This window comes from Balaenoptera borealis (genome assembly GCF_965194805.1).
Source record: "Balaenoptera borealis genome assembly, chromosome: X".
Lineage (NCBI taxonomy): Eukaryota > Metazoa > Chordata > Mammalia > Artiodactyla > Balaenopteridae > Balaenoptera > Balaenoptera borealis.
In genome coordinates, this window is record NC_138881.1 from 43,315,322 (window position 1) to 43,330,827 (window position 15,506).

The following is a 15,506-nucleotide window of genomic DNA, read 5'->3' on the forward strand; positions in this document are numbered from 1 at the left end:
CAGAACTCCGGTGCCCGGCCAGGGTCTCTAATTAGGCACCGCGGTGGCGGCGGTCAGCCGGGCCCTTCATCGTGGGCGCCGGGGACCTCACCCACCCCCACCGCGCCCCATTACGCACATCCTGGTCACTTCCCGTCCCTCCCTGCCCCAGGGAGGAGCCTGAGACAGGTTATAGGGAGTGAATGAAAGAACTAACGAGTCACCTTGGCGCCCCGCCTCCCGGCCTCGCAGCCTAGTCTGTCTCCCGGTTCTCCAGCTGGAGCAGAGACAAGGAGATAGAGAGACATCAGGGTCTGAAGAATGCGAGGCGGGTGGCTAGAGGGAAGTCTTCCTTTGAACCATTTGGGGATTCAAGGACAGGGCTCCACAGGGGCTGGGAAGGGGCATGGCTAAGGGACCAGAATTAGAACTGAACCCTAGAAAGACTGGGCATTCGGTGGCCAGTAGTGGGGCAGTCGGCAGGGCTACTCAGAGCGTGACTTAGAATGATCGGCAGGCGAGGCTTCACAGAGGACAGGGCTCGGCAAGACACTGTTGGAGGGGCCGAAAATGGTGGGATGACTCGAACGGTGTCCAGCAGGTCGGAGGCGGAGCTTCCTCTCGCCTCCTCTTCCCCATCTTTCTCTCCCCCCTCCAAAAAGACACACTGAGAAGTAAGAGCCATGTGGACTAGGTGGTTGAGGAGTTTATTTAGGGGAGAAGAATTAATCATATTTGTTCCTCCTCGGGGATGGAGTCTTCAAACAATACCGAAGGGCACGGGAAAGGGTGGGGGTCTGGAGGGGAGGCGGAGGGGCCACAGCCAGACAAAATGGCAACACACAAGCACAGGCACTACCGACGTCACAGACACAGCAGAGGGTGCAGGATAGGGGCTCCAGACCGGGCCTCCAACCACTCCGGGACGGATGGGGGTGTGGAGGGAGGGAGGAGGCCGGGGGGTGGGGGGAGAAGGGTAGGTCGGCCTCACAGACCCTTTGGCTCTGTCCTCTGATTGCCTAGCTGTCCCATCTCGGGGTTGGCAAGGGTGTGGGGGGTGCCTCTCTCTGGATCCCACCCCTTACCCTCCAAGTCTTATCTCTCATCTCTTCCCAGGCCACCTCAGTCCTCAGCCTTGGCCAGGGATATTCCCCCCTACCCCTAACAAAACCCATCCCTCAGCTCCTGACCAAGCCTCTCACCTCGCCCTCCCCACTGCCAAGCCCACCCACTTTAAAACATATTTTCTTCACTGCTCCTTTGCGGGGGCGGGGCTGCTCCTTCAGAAACCACCATGCACGCCCCACTCTAAGCTCCGAACTGTCTAGAACCCGGACCACGACCTCACTCCAAGTTTGGCCCATTCCAGAACTCCACTTCTTGCCTTGCCCAAGGTCGGCCCCCTTTAGAATCAAACTCAGTCTCTCGAGTGTTCCAAGCCACACCACTTCCATAGATTCTGGTCCCAATCCAAGGCCTGCCCACTCTGGGGCCTCACCCACTGCCTGCTTCAAGCCCCACCCCTTCTAGAACCACGCCCTTAGCGTTTTTCCAAACCCAGTGTCCAGGTCCCAAGTCACACTCCTTCCGTAGAACCCTGTCCTACTCCAACCCCTGCCCACTGTGGGCCCACCCGCTGCCTCACTCGAAGCTCCACCCCTTCCAGGACCACACCCTCAGCCTCCTTCTAAGCCCCATTCTAGAATGCTGTAGGGCACCCTTCTTCTTCAGACTCCAGATCCAGGATGTCTGGAACCCAACCCCTCTGCTTACTAGCCCCGTCCACTCCAGAGGTCCTCTTCAAGACCACCTTGGGTCCCAAGCTTCCCCAGTCTCTGCCTTTCTCCTCTCTTCAGGGTTGAATTTTCCCTAATGGCCCCTGTTCAGGCATTGCTAGAGGAATCAAGGCCCGAGTTGGGGAGGAGGGGAGGGAGAGAGGGGAGAGAGTCTGAACTCACACCCACCCTCCCCACACAGCCTTCTGTCTCCTCCCTGTCCCCCTTACAGAGCCCCCCAACCTCAGGGCACAGGGCCAGGGAACAGAGAGGGGCCAAAGGATGAAGGGGAAGGGGTAGGGGTAAGAGAGGGGCCCATGCAAGATCGGGTCCCTAATGCATAAGGGGAGTGGAGTGGGGGCAGGGCTCAGACAGATAAATAGATATTTATATATAATATATATATATATAAACAGCAAAGACAGTTAAGGGTCTCCTGGTTTGAGGGGTGGAGACCTGGGGTGTAGGGATGGGAATGGGGGGCAGTCCTTCTCCTGAGCTCTTGCCTACCAACGGGGTCCTCCCGGGCTGCACTGACCTGTGGAGACAAAAGATACAAAAGGAGAGGGGGTCCAGACACAGGTGGTGCCTTTAGGGAAGGGCTGGGCTGCTATGCCTCTGCCCTGGCTTCACCCTCTATCTGCCATGCCCTTTCTTCCTTCCTTCTTCCTTCACTTATAGTCTTGGGGTCAGCTTCATCCCAGCTGCCCCTGCTGGGAAGATATACCTTGCCTCCACTAGATTAGGTACCAAAGAAATTATGGTTTCCCCTTCCCCCAACCCAAAAAAGTCTGTTAACGGGTACTGTTCTCCTCATTGGTGGTAAACTATATTGAGCAGAGCAAAGATCCTTATCTTCGTGGAGCTTACATTGTAGCAGGGGAGAAAGACTTTAAACAATTACCATGATGTATAAATAAGTTATCTAGTAGGACATAAGGTGATAATAAGTGAAATGGAAAAACAAAAAGTAGACTGGGGCAAGGGGGATTAGGAGTGACAGTAGGGGAAGAAAGGTTGCTGTAGTAAGTAGGTAGTCAGAGAAGACCTCATTGAAGAAGTGACATTGGAATAAAGACTTAAGGAGGTGAGGGAATGAGCCATGCAGATAACTGGAGAGAAGAGCATTCCGGGTAGGGAGCACAGCCAGTGCAAAGGCCCTGGGGTGGGACCACATCTAGTGTGTTTGAGGAACAGCAAGGAGATCAGTGGGGCTTCAATGGAGTGAGCAAGTGAGAGTGGGAGGAGGTGATGTCCGAGAGGTAGGTAATGGGGTCACGTAGGAGCTTGTAGACAAGGCTGTGAGGACTTCAGCTTTGACTCTGGATAAGGTATAAATCAAGTGAAGATTTTAAGCAGAGAAGAGTAAAATGATAGTAAAATGTCTCATGCTATGTTGTTTCTTTTATTTCCTCAATAAATGTTTCTTAACATTAGTAGTGCTAGAACCATGGCCCAGTTTGTCCGTAACCTCGCGGAGAAGGCCCCGGCGCTGGTCAGCGCTGCTGTGACTTACTCGAAGCCTCGATTGGCCACATTTTGGCACTATGCCAAGGTTGAGCTGGTTCCTCCAACCCCTGCTGAGATCCCTACAGCTATTCAGAGCTTGAAAAAAATTATCAATAGTGCTCAAACTGGTAGCTTCAAACAGCTCACAGTTAAGGAAGCTCTACTGAATGGTTTGGTGGCCACTGAGGTGTGGATGTGGTTTTATGTTGGCGAGATCATAGGCAAGCGTGGCATCATTGGCTATAATGTTTGAAGACCAATCTTTGCTTTGTTATTTGGGTGTTCTTGGACCATGTGTGAGCAGACTGCTATTTGAATAAAATAAGACAATGTGTCAAAATCAGTGTTTCTCTGTCAAGCACTACATGGAAGGTCACAATTTCTCTTGATATTAAGTTGGGTTGTCTTTTGCTTTATTACATTAATACAGCTCTAAATGCATGTCTTTGCTTAGCCTGCAATTGGAAAGGATAGATATGAATATACCAACCTGGTGCATGTATATATGAGGATAGCATTTTACTTTGAAGGCTTGAAATAAATGATATTTAAGCTTAATTTTAGAAAAGTTGGGGAAAGGCTTTGAGAAAACAAGAACTTGTTCCAGTAGGAGAAAAATAATACCATGTGCCAAGCATGTTATATACTAGTTAAATCACCTAGTACAAAGAATACAATTTGGACTGTTTTTCTTTGCTAAAATCAGAGAAAGACCCCTTTGGCAACAGCTGTGTCTGTAAATGTAGGGGTACTTTTTGTCAACTTGAATATAGCTTCCCCAAAAGAGACCAGCCGGGTGATATTCTGTGTGTCTTTGTAACATCTTTAACACTAGGACAGAGAATGAAAGCAATGACCTATGTTTTTAATCTAATTTTGATATGTTATTAATCTGTCTTTTTTTTTTTTAAGGACCTATCTTTACAAAAATAAAATATCCTATAGATACTTAACAGGATTATAGTTTAGTATCGTCCATGGGTCAAAATAGTATATTATGTCCTGAAATAAATACAAGTGATTGGTAAAAAAAAAAAAAAAAACATTAGTAGTGCTCTAGGTGATGTGTCTGTAGCGTGAATTAGTCATGGTCACATCCCCTAGTCTAGTAGAAGAGACAGTCAATAAACATATAAACTAATAATTACAGACTGTGATAAAGAAAAGCACAGGGAGAGGTAAGAAAAGGGACTTGTAAGGAGTTGGCCAGGTAAGGTTATCAGTGTGTGTGGGTGTGAAACTCCAGGGGGAAAGCAAGTACCAAGACTGTGAAGTTGGACTGTTGTGCCTGGCACATGGAGGTGGCCAGTGTGGCTGGAACAGAGTGCGGGGGAGTGGTTGGAGGTGAGAGGTCAGAGAAGTGAGGGGTGGGGCTAGATTGTGTAGGGTCTCGTGGGCCATAGCTTTGGCTTTGGCTTTGAATCTGAGTGAGATGGGAGCCCCAGTAGAGCTCTGAGCTCTGAACACAGGAGGGTCGTGGCGTGATTTAGGATTTAACAGGATCGTTCCCCACGCCATGAGCAGAATATAATGGGAATGGGGGTGGAAACCAGTGAAGAGGTCCAGGGGGACAGTGGGAAGATTATGGATATATTTTGAAGGTAGAGCCAACAGGAATTTTTAATCAATTAGATATGGGATGCCTGATAAACTGCTCCCTGCCCTTTCCATCCTGGCCAAGTGCCAGAAGCTACCTCCACCCATGTGTTGCCACCTCCTTGCCTTTCCCCTCTAACGCCATCAGCCTGCCTCTACTCCCCATCTTCCCCCCTCACATTTGAGGGAAATCTCGCTTCTCTTTTGAGGCCCAACAAGAAGGCCGGCAAGACTTTCCAATGCGCCCCCCCACCCCGCCCCGCTCCGCCCCGGCCCTTTCCTTCTTTGAAATTCCACACCACCTCCCTCGCCTCCAGGGTTGTGGAGAGGTGGCAGATCTGTCACCTCCTTCGGATTAGTGATCTTGTCTGACCTTCATGATCCAAGCCCGTTTACCCTCATCATCTGTTGGCCTTATCATAACGTATTGGCTAAGACCCACCTCTTCTTCCCTCCATGGCTCCTGCGCCCAGCGGATTTCCCACTACGCAAGTCCTCCTGTTATTCCCTCCTTTCATTGGTTGCTCTGCCCACTTCTCTCTCCCCTCCCTTCTCTCAGAGCAGCACTTCTACCTCTCTCCCATTGGCTCTTCATTCTGCCCATTTTCAAACACCACTCTTCTGCTCTCCACCATTGGCTAGTTTTTCCGCCCTTAGCACGTAGCTCCGCCTCTCTATTGGCTCCTTCAAATTCCCATCCTTACCTGTCCGGCCAGTGTCCTACTCCTATTGGTTCACTAACCCGCCCATCTCCTTTCATGAACCCTCCTTGGCCGCCCCGCCTGTCTGTCACTCACCAGACTACATCTGATTGGAGAAGGAGGTGGGCGCACCCTGAGGGCCATAGCCTTGCTGCCCGTAGTCGCCCTGAGGCCCGTAGCCACCGCCACCGCCACCGGCGGGCTGCCCGTAGTCAGGCTGATAGCCGCCCTGGGGCCCGTAGGAGTCCTGGGGCCCGTACCCGCCGGGGCCCTGCCCGTAGCCTGCCTCGCCGTAGGCATCCCCGGGCGCCGGTTGCTTCTCGGGGGCGCCGGGAGGAGCGCGCAGGAATGGGGCGGCCCAGCCTGTCTCCTTGAACACGAACCATAGGTTGCCGACCCAGAGCACCAGGTTCAGGAAGCCAAACACCTGCGGGGAGACAAAGCTCGGCTGTCGTCCTGCGCCCATTGCCCTGGCGGCCCCGGGGAACATCGAGGCCGCTTGCGTTGGGCTTGGATTCGCGGGCGCCCGGAGGGTGGTGGTTTCTGAGACCCCGACCCTCCGAGTCCCAGCGCATGAATGTCAATGTGCACAAAAATCACCTTGGTGGGGAGGGGGGCGTGGGGCGTGTTAGAATTCAGATTCCCGGGGATGTTGCGATATATCAGTATTACATATATGTGTTTATATACACGTTTATACATGTACAAAATATAGTAAACCTAATTTTGTAATATATAGTAAAATGTTAAGCATAAATTTTTATTAAATATGTAGATATACCACTAATGGATGCATATATACACATACATATGTATATACAAATATATGTATAAATACCCATGTATAAAGTATATAAATATATGCTTTTATATTAAAACAAATATATATATTTGTATAAATATATGCAATGTAATTCAATTTGGGGACAGGAAGTAATATTTCCACTTTATAGTTGAGGAAACTGAGGTGCAGAGAGGCTAAGTGGCTTAGATCTCGTAGCCAGCAATTGACCAAAAAAAGAGTTGGAATCTGAGGATCTGTAACACTTGTATACTACTTACCATGTGCCAGGCCCTTTTCTAAGCACTTTGTATGTTATTAGTTCACTACTTAACTTTGGAGCAGGACCTCTTATTTTCAATTTATATGCTCAAACTGAGGCCTGAGAAGCTGAGTAACTAGTTTCAGGTCGTAGAGCTTGCAAGTGGCAGAGCTCGGATTTGAGCTCAGTCTGACTCTGGCCAGTAGGGGGCGTCCATACGGGAAACATTTCAAGTTATTCTTTCATTTTGCATATAAGGAAACAGGTCCCAAGAGGGTTCTTACTGCGTTGCCAGAGATTCTACATGACTAGGCTGAGCCTGTGATCCAGGTCTCCCAAACCTAACTGGACAGAAGATCTCACGTTCCCCTTTTGGGGACAGTCTGTGGTGTCACAGTGGTTACAATTGCTATCTCATCCTACAAGGCTCTGTTGTTGGCATGCCTCCTCCAGGGAGCCCTCTTAGATTTCCTTTGAATTCTCCTCTCATTCTCTCCCTCCACCACTCCCCATGCCAGACTAAGTTTCCCAGCCACCCTCCCCAGCTGGCCCAGCCAGCTTCCCAGGGCTTACCACCGAGGTGTTGAGGCCGGAGGTCACAGGGTCCCTCAGCTCCTTGCATGTATTCCCCGTCTGGTGGCAGACAGGCATCCCCTTGATAATGTTCTCTGGGTCCGTGGCCATCTTCACATCTGACAGCCCCTTGGCCCAGGCCGACGAGCTAACCAGCCACATGAAGGCGAACACTGCCGTGGCCAGAAAGTCCTAGGCCGGGCAGGGGGGAGGGAGATGGCACCGTGAGTGGGCTGCTTCATGCTGGGCTGTGGGGCCTCCTCAGATCACAGGCTTTCTTGGGAGGGGGTTCTCCCAGAAGAGGCTTGTCTCTCCCCTGCCTTTCCAGCTCTTGAAGCCCCCAACACTCACTTGAAGGTGGCCCTCCTAGCTTGGGCTTGTCTGTGCATGTGTGTGTATGTGACAGAGGGTGTGGGAGTGTGATTGTGGTATGTGGTGTGGGTGTGTGTGGGGGGGATTCTGTGAGATGGTTGCCAAATCTGTGGAAAGTAGTGTGTCTTTCCACTTTTACCTGAATGTGGGAATTTGTGTCATTTTGTGTCTGGGATGAGGGTGTATGAGTACAGCTGTGTAGGAATCAGTGTGTCTGTGTGGTGAGATGACAAGCATGACTGTCACAATGAACCTCTGTGTGCTTCTTTCTTTCATCTAGACTGTAGGGTTTTGTGAGAGGTGGCAAGTTTCCAGGTGTCTGGGATTCTGTGTGGGCTGTGGGTGTGTCCCTGTCACTCTGATTCGGTGTCTCTGATGCTCATAGCAGCAGCAGCAGTAATGTGTGCGGCTGTTATCAGGGCCGCTTGCATGTGGGCCTGTCTGGGATTTGACGTGGCCTCTGAACATGGCTGTGTCCCCAAGGTTCCATGTCCCCTGGCCCCTGTATGCATACGAATGGCTGTGGGAGCTCACCAGCATGGGCCCTTTGTTGTTCTCTCTGTACTTGTTCTGCAGGAAGATGTAGGTAGCCAGAGCCCCCATGGAGTAGAGGAAGGCAAATACGGCCACGGTGACAAAGAATTCAGCTGATGAGGAGTAGTCCCCCACGAGGAAGATATTTTTAGGGTCTCCTTGGCAGGTGGGTGCCTCAAAGTACACTTGGTACAGCCTGTGGAGAGAGGTGGGCAGGTGTGGCCCAGGCCCTAAGAACTCCCTCCCCTCCCCCCCGCCCAGTCATGGGTCCCCCCCAGATTCTGACAAGGTCCCAGGAAGAGGAGGAAATAACCATTCACGAGCACCTACGGTGTACCAGTCACATTTCATTGATTGCTGAGGGCATGCCGGTGAAATAGGTATTACTCAGCCCTCACTCCAACCTAGGTACTTTGGCCCCTTGGTTATTCATAGAACATACCAGGCACCCTCCCACCCTAGGATTTTTGCACTGGAATGCTCTTCTCCTTCAAGCTTTGCTCCACTGGTCACCTTCTCAGTGAGGTCTTCCCTGATCTATTTAATTAAATCTAACCATTCCCTCCCAGCACTCCTTAGCCCCCTTCTTTGCTCCATTTTCTCTGTAGCTGTGATACCCCAACTGACATACCATGTATTTTACTTTTTTCCTTGATTTTTGTTGTAACTACAAGAGGGCAGGGCTTTTTCCTTTGTTTTGTTCAGTGTTGTACCCTTAAGGCCTGGAACAGTGCTGCCACATAGTAGGCGCTCAATAAATGTTTATTAAATGAAGTATATGGAGGCAGAAACAGAGGCTCCGAGAAACGCATTAACTTGCCTAAAGTCACACAGCTGGTATAGGAATGACAGAGTTGGAATCTGAACCCTGTGTTTTTCCCCCTACGTCATGTTGACTCTTCTCCCCACCTCACTTCAGGTCCCCAAGAGAAACACAAATGTGTACATAGCAGGGGAGAGCCCAGGGACTACAAAATAGGAGGAGACAGATAGAAAGACAGGAGGGTAGAAGGGATGATGGAACAGGATGCGTGTATGTGAGGTGTGGGGTGGGGGGCGGCTGCAGACTGGGAAGGCATGTGAGGCTAAGGCCTTTCCTATGGTGTGATGGAAGAGGGGTCATAAGGAGGAACGTGTGTGGAGAGAAAGAGCAGGGTGAAGTCCCAGAGCTCTGGCCTCAGGTTGGGGGGCAGGATCCAAATGGTGCCAGTGCCCTTGTATAGCAAAGGCCCTAAGGGAAGGGCTTACACTTATTGATCGCCTCTAAGCATTTTACATAATTGCTTCATTTAATGACCCTCCCCCACAATTCTCTAAAGCAGGCATTATTATACCTGTTTTACAGATGAACAAAGCGAGGCTCTGCAAGGCTAAGTTACTTGCACAGGGCTGCATGGCTGCTAAATGACGGAGCTAGGAGTTGGATCTGGGTTTAAGTTTCTGGGTTTCTAGGAGGAATGAGGGGTCTTTGGGGAGGATTATTGGGGCAGTGGCAGGGTTGGTCAGGGGGACACAGGGCAAAGATTTTTTTACCCTGGGAGGCTTGTGGGTGAAGGGCAGATCCTCAGGACCCGAGGTCCTAGACATGGGAGGAGTTGGGGGGTCCACAGATTTTTCTGGTCTTCTAGATCCCCAAAGGGCCTGCTCTCAGCAGTATCCCATGCTGCAACTCCCACTCCTTCCCCAAACTCTCTTGGCTTCTGTGAACTGGTGGATCCCTGGTTGTCATCCTCCCCTTCCCCAGCCTCTCAGACCACGCCTCCCTGGTGCCCCCTTTTCTTTTGATTATTGCTCAGGGCCTGCGCTGGGCTATCTTCTCTTCAGTCTTGCCTCTCACCCTGGGTGATCCCCTGAGCCTACATTTACCCTTAGTGCTCAAAAATCCCTAATTTCCAACTCAATCCCTGGTCTCTTTCCTGAATCCTTTAAACTTATTTATTTTCCTTATTTTAACAAACACTTATGGAGCACTTATTGTGTGCCTGGCACTGTGCTAAGCATTTTACAAGTATTAATTCATTTAATATTTATCATAACCCTGTAAGGTGGGTATTATTATCCCCTTTTACAGATGAAGAAATGGAGACCCAGAGCAGTTATGTGATTTGTCCTAGTAGTGGAGGAGCCTCAGGAGCCTCTATTGAAATTGTGTCTGTGGGTCTCTGTCTTCCCATTCCTAGGAGGTAAGCCTCTCCATGAGGGCAGCAACCTTGCCTGCTTGTGCTCACTCTTGTGTACCTAGCACCCGGCACACGGTATGAGCTCAATAACTCGCAGAACTGTTTAATTGGGCTTAATCCTTCCCCATGGCTAAGCAGCACCCCCTCATTATTCTCTATCATAAAACCCTGCATGAAGATGCCCTCCTTGGATTTCTCCCAATCTGCAATTATCCTCTTTATTCATTTGTTTATTTGTTATAATGTCGGCTCCATGAGGATAGGGAGCTTGGTCTGTTTTGTTCACTGTTATATCCCCAGCACTTTCAGCAGTACCTGACATACAGTAGGTTCTCAAAACATGTGTATGGGATGAACGAATGGGAATTAAATAATAATATTGGCTAACATTAATTGAGCACCTACTGCCTTAAGGATATATATATGTGTGCATATATATATATATAAAATTTTGAATCTTGTTTATTGCCAGTCTCCTGCCCCTCCTCTTCACTAGAACACAGCCAGAGGGCAACAGCCTATGCCTGTCTTGGTCACCACGTGTCCTAGATGTCCAGAGCAGTGCCAGGCACAAGGTAGGTGCTCAGTGCATGTGCAGTGACCTGAGTGGGTGTGGTCTCCCGAGGTGGGGGCTGGGCAGGAGCCGCTGGGGGGGAGGTGTTGGCCGGTCCCACCCCCACCCCCATCCCAGGTCTGTCAGGATCCCAGGGGTGGGCTAGTGTGGGGGCACACCTGAAGGGGTACTCGAATTCGACCTCGATGTTGAGGTCACTCTTGGTCTTGTTGGCACAGTCCACACTCAGCTGGAGCTCCCCACTGTAACTGCCGCATGTGGCAAAGGCGAAGATGGCAAAGACCTTGGGCAGCAGGGATGGGGATGGCCACGGTGAGCCTGTGTGCACGTGGGATGGGGCTGCCCTCCTCTGGACAGATCGGGGCCCAGCATAGGCAGCAGCAGATGGACTGGTCCCCACCCCCACCCCCTAATCAGGGCTCAGCGAGGCCCAAGGACAAGCTGATTAGAGGGGTGTGGCTATCTCTTCCAGTCTTTCTCCCAGTGTCTCTCTTGGTTTCTACCTCTCAATAATGCTCTGATTCCCCTTATTCTGTCTCAGTCTATTTCTCTGTCTCTGTCTTTGTCTCTCTCTGTATTCTGCCTGTCTCTGTTGTTCTCTGTGTCTCTGTTTCCCTCGGTATCTCTCTGTCTCTGTTTCTCAATGTGTCTTTGTCTTTCTCAGATGTCTCTGTCTTTCTGTATCTGTTTCTCTCTCTGCCTCTCTAGTATCTATGTGTGTCTCTTTCTGATTCTTCTCTCTCTCTCTCTCTCTCTCTCTGAATGTGTGTGTGTGTGTGTCTTTCTGTTTCTTGGTCTGTCTGTCTCTATCTCCCTGCTCTGTCTCTGACATTATCTCTACGGTGCTCTCTCTGTCTCCCTCCTGCCTCTCTTTCTGTTTATCAGTTTCTCCTTTTCTCTTTTCCCGGAGGGTCTCTTCTTCTCCCTCTGTCTCTTTCTCTCCCCCACCGCATTTCTCTTCCTCTCTTCCTGTGTCTGTTTCTCTTTGCATCTCTGTTCTCTGTGAATCTTTCTCTGTCTCCCTTTTCTTTGTCTCTTTCTGTTTGTTTCTCTCCCATTTCCATATCACTTTTTTCCTGGTATTTCCATCTCTGTCTCCATCATTCCTGATCTCCCATTCTCTCTGTCTCCTTCACTGTCTCTGGGTTTCTCTGGCTTTTCGTCTCTCCCTGCAGCAACCAGCTTCAGTCTCCACCTCCCCTGCCCCTCTCTCACCTCAGGAGAGGAAGTAGGACGTCGCAATCTTCCACTTCAGAATGGGGGTACCCTTGGCCTTATGTGGCGTCACATCACAGCCCATCTGTTCTCTGGCCCCAACCCCCTGGGACTTCACCCAGGAGCCCAATTCCCCCACCCCCTTCTGCCCCCCCCATCCATCCCTCCCTCCTTATCCCTCCTCCATCCCTGCTCTTCCGGACCCCACTACCTCCCCCTTTCTCCCCACAGCCCAGACCACACTCACCCATTGCAGCACCTTCACAAAGCCGAGGGGCTCCTTGACCACCCGGAACTGACCCCCGGCCACCAGCTGAGGAGAGAAACGGTGGGGAGGCGTGGGGTTGTTGGGGATGGAGAGGGAGGTGAGGGACAAGGCCACCAGGCAATGACCCCTGGGGATAAGGCATGTGATCTCCGGGAGGGAGTGACGTTTGGAGAGGCGGTGAAAAGGAGAAAGTGACACTTTGGGGAAGGTGTGAGCTCAGGGTCTCTGAGAGAAGGTCCCCGGGGTTCAGGGCTGGTGGGGACGTCTGGGGAGATGGTGAGATAGATGGCAGAGGGGGTCAGGGGTGAGCAAGATGGGGATGGAGTCAGGACTAGTTAGGGAAGGGGAGAAGGTCTGCAACGGTAAAGGTGAGTCAGATGGTGAAGGGGATCCGGTGGAGAGAGTGAGGAAGGAGTTGGGGTTCATTAGGGTGGGGGAAGGGGTCTTGGATGGTGAAGGTGAGTCATAACAGGGAGGGAGTCGGGTTTGCTAGGGTGGGGGAGGGGTCTGCAGCGGTAAAGGTGAGTCAGATGACGGTGGTGGGGTGTCTGAGGTGATGAGGATGGGGAGGGGTTAGTCCTGGTTGGAGATGGGCGAGGTTCTGAGGTGGTGAAGAGGAGTTCGATGGCAGAGAGGGTCTGGACTGATTTGATTAAGGTGGAGGAGGGCTAGGACATGGCTTCACTGCATATGTGCTGGGGGAAGGGAGACTAGGGGTTTGGGAGAAGCGAAACCGATCGTCCCCCTTGGTCTGCTCTGGGGGAAGAGGTGGTCGTCTACCAGGGTACCATCTCTGTTTGGAAGGGGCAGGTGTCAGCCCTCCCCTTCACCCCCGCCCCCACGCCTTCTGTCGCTCTATTTCCTAGCTCATCTGCAGCACCCCCCATCTTCCTTCCACTCTCCCCTCCCCTCCCTCCTTGCCTATACCTTAGCTCCAAGACCCCTCTTCCTCCCCGGTCGCCCGTAAGGAACTGGCTTCTGGCGGCCCCCGCTGCGGCAGTGAGGACGGCCCTCGCTGCGGCAAAGGGCGCACTCCTTCTTTTCTCCACCTCCCCTTTCCTCCCCTCGCCTGCCGCAGACCCCAGCCCCAGCGCCGGGGACCGGGTGTCCGCTGCTAGGATTCTGGCCACCACCTCGTAGAGTCGGCGGATTCGCTGCGACCCCGGCGAGGAGGCCGGCCAGCGGCGGGCTCTGTCCGCGGTGCTGGAACGCGTACCTGATTCACCACGTCCATGTCGGCCAGCAGCAGCATCAGCAATGCGGGGGGCGGGAGGCGCCTGCTAGCAAGGGCGGGCGCGGGGCGCGGCGGGGGCGGTGCGCGATCGTCGGAACAGCCCAGGGGGCCGCAGCTCCGCCCCTCGCGCCCCCGCCTCGCTCGCCGCGCGCGCTTGCGCACAGCGGCCGTGTCTAAACCTCGCAGGCAGCCATTCCAGTCCGGAGGCTGGAACCGTGAAAATGCTATCAGAAGATCGCTATCTCTGAAAACACAGCGAGAGATCTGGGGAGGTGGGCCGTTGGGTCCTACAGTAGGACAATTTGCCAGGCCGTTTGCTGAACTGTTGAATGTGTTCACTTACTTAAGCCTTAGAACATCCCTAAGTGGTAGGGACTATTGGCCCCATTTTTACCGGTGAGGAAAATTAGTCCCCAGAGAGGTTAAGCGACTTGTACAAGGTCGCCCAGCTAGTTATTGGCAGTGCCCAAAGTCCCTGCAATTTAAACGTGGTTCAGGGTTTTGAGAGTTTCTTCTCATCTGCATTTTAAGCACTTAAAAAAAAAAAAAAAACCCTCCCCCTCCAACCATTTCCCCTATTTCGCTCTTCCCTAGTCAAAGTGTTGCCTACTCCAACTCTCAACTTTTTGCATCCTGTTTATTCCTCAGTCCTCTCTTAATTGGACTATGCCTCCTTCATGCTACTAAAACTAGGCCCACCAAGGTCAATGGCAATTGCCATGTTGCAAAATCCAATGGATAAATACAGCTGGAATTTAAGATGCTCAACCTCACTCATACTAAAAGAAATGCCTATAAAAGCTACTAAGACACTGTTTTTCATCTTTGAGGGTGGTGAATATAAAAAAGTTTGATAATGCTCAATATTAGCAGTTGGCCAGAAACAGGCATTCTCATAAATTGCCAGTGGAAGTTAAATTGCTATAACTTCTGTAGAGGGTAATTTGGCAAAATGTAGCAAACTAATAAGTCCATATATGTGGCTCAGCATTTACACTTCTAGGAATTTGTCTTACAGAGAGATTCAAACATGTGCCAAAAGAGGTATGTATAAGATAATACACTGCAGCACTGTTTATAAAGTGTGGACACTCCCCAAATGCTCATTACTGGCGGCCTGTTTAAAAAACTCAGGTAGAGCCGCAAAATGGACTACTATGTAGCTGTCATTACTAATAATATGGAGCTGTGTAATGATAGCCAAGATACTTAGTTAAGTAAGAAATGCAAGATGCCAAATTATGTGGGAATTGTGTACAAAGAGAAGGGAAGCATTATATCATAATTATAGAGAGAATAGCTAACATTTTAAATTGTGGCTGTTCTGTGAGCTTCCCATATATCACTCATTTAAATCCTCACAATAGGGACTTCCCTGGTGGCAGAGTGGTTAAGAATCCATCTGCCATAGCAGGGGACACGGGTTTGATCCCTGGTCCGGGAAGATCCCACATGCCATGGAGCAAGTAAGCCCATATGCCACAACTGCTGAGCCTGCTCTCTAGAGCCCATAAGCCACAACTACTGAGCCCACGTGCCACAACTACTGAAGCCCACGCACCTAGAGCCTGTGCTCCTCAACAAGAGAAGCCACCACAATGAAAAGCCTGCGCACTGCAACGAAGAGTAGCCCCCGCTCTCCGCAACTAGAGAAAGCCCACGTGCAGCAACGGAGACCCAATGCAGCCATCACTCAATCAATCAATTAATCCTCACAACAGCCCTATGAGTCAGGTACTACTACTATCCTCATTTTATAGCTGACTACACTAAGGTGCAGAGAGCTGAAGGAATTTTCCTAAGGTCACACAGTTGGTAGGTGGTAGAACTAAGATTTGAACAGGTGGTAAGTGGTGGAACTAGGATTTGAACCCAGGAAGCTTGGCTCCAGCACCTGTTACTCTTAGCCACTGTGCTAACTTATCAGTACAGCATCCTATAACTATATAAAAG

The 15,506-nt window shown here is 51.0% G+C and overlaps 2 protein-coding genes across 2 annotated transcripts; one reads left to right on the plus strand and one right to left on the minus strand.

Moving 5' to 3' along the window:
• Window positions 1–667: 667 nt before the first annotated feature.
• SYP (synaptophysin) lies at window positions 668–13,624 on the minus strand. The gene is made up of 7 exons (XM_082376835.1): window positions 13,536–13,624; window positions 12,299–12,364; window positions 10,995–11,119; window positions 8,083–8,278; window positions 7,177–7,368; window positions 5,657–5,987; window positions 668–2,292 (listed from the first exon to the last, which is right to left on the minus strand). The coding sequence occupies exons 1-6, from the start codon at window positions 13,569–13,571 to the stop codon at window positions 5,661–5,663; spliced, it is 942 nt and encodes a 313-aa protein (XP_082232961.1). The 5' UTR covers window positions 13,572–13,624; the 3' UTR covers window positions 668–2,292; window positions 5,657–5,660.
• Window positions 3,176–3,603, plus strand: LOC309620457 (ATP synthase subunit g, mitochondrial). The gene has a single exon (XM_082376837.1). The coding sequence runs from the start codon at window positions 3,205–3,207 to the stop codon at window positions 3,514–3,516; it is 312 nt and encodes a 103-aa protein (XP_082232963.1). The 5' UTR covers window positions 3,176–3,204; the 3' UTR covers window positions 3,517–3,603.
• Window positions 13,625–15,506: the final 1,882 nt, after the last annotated feature.

What these genes read in the sequence shown, in the direction of transcription:
- SYP (XM_082376835.1), bottom strand. Translation starts at nt 13,571, where the DNA reads ATGCTGCTGCTGGCCGACATGGACGTGGTGAATCAG. An exon ending in TTGTGAAGGTGCTGCAATGG is followed by an intron (nt 11,120 to 12,298) that starts GTGAGTGTGGTC and finishes CTGCTGCCCAAG; the next exon opens with GTCTTTGCCATCTTCGCCTT. An exon ending in CCGGCCTCAACACCTCGGTG is followed by an intron (nt 5,988 to 7,176) that starts GTAAGCCCTGGG and finishes GTCTCCCCGCAG; the next exon opens with GTGTTTGGCTTCCTGAACCT.
- LOC309620457 (XM_082376837.1), top strand. Translation starts at nt 3,205, where the DNA reads ATGGCCCAGTTTGTCCGTAACCTCGCGGAGAAGGCCCCGGCGCTGGTC.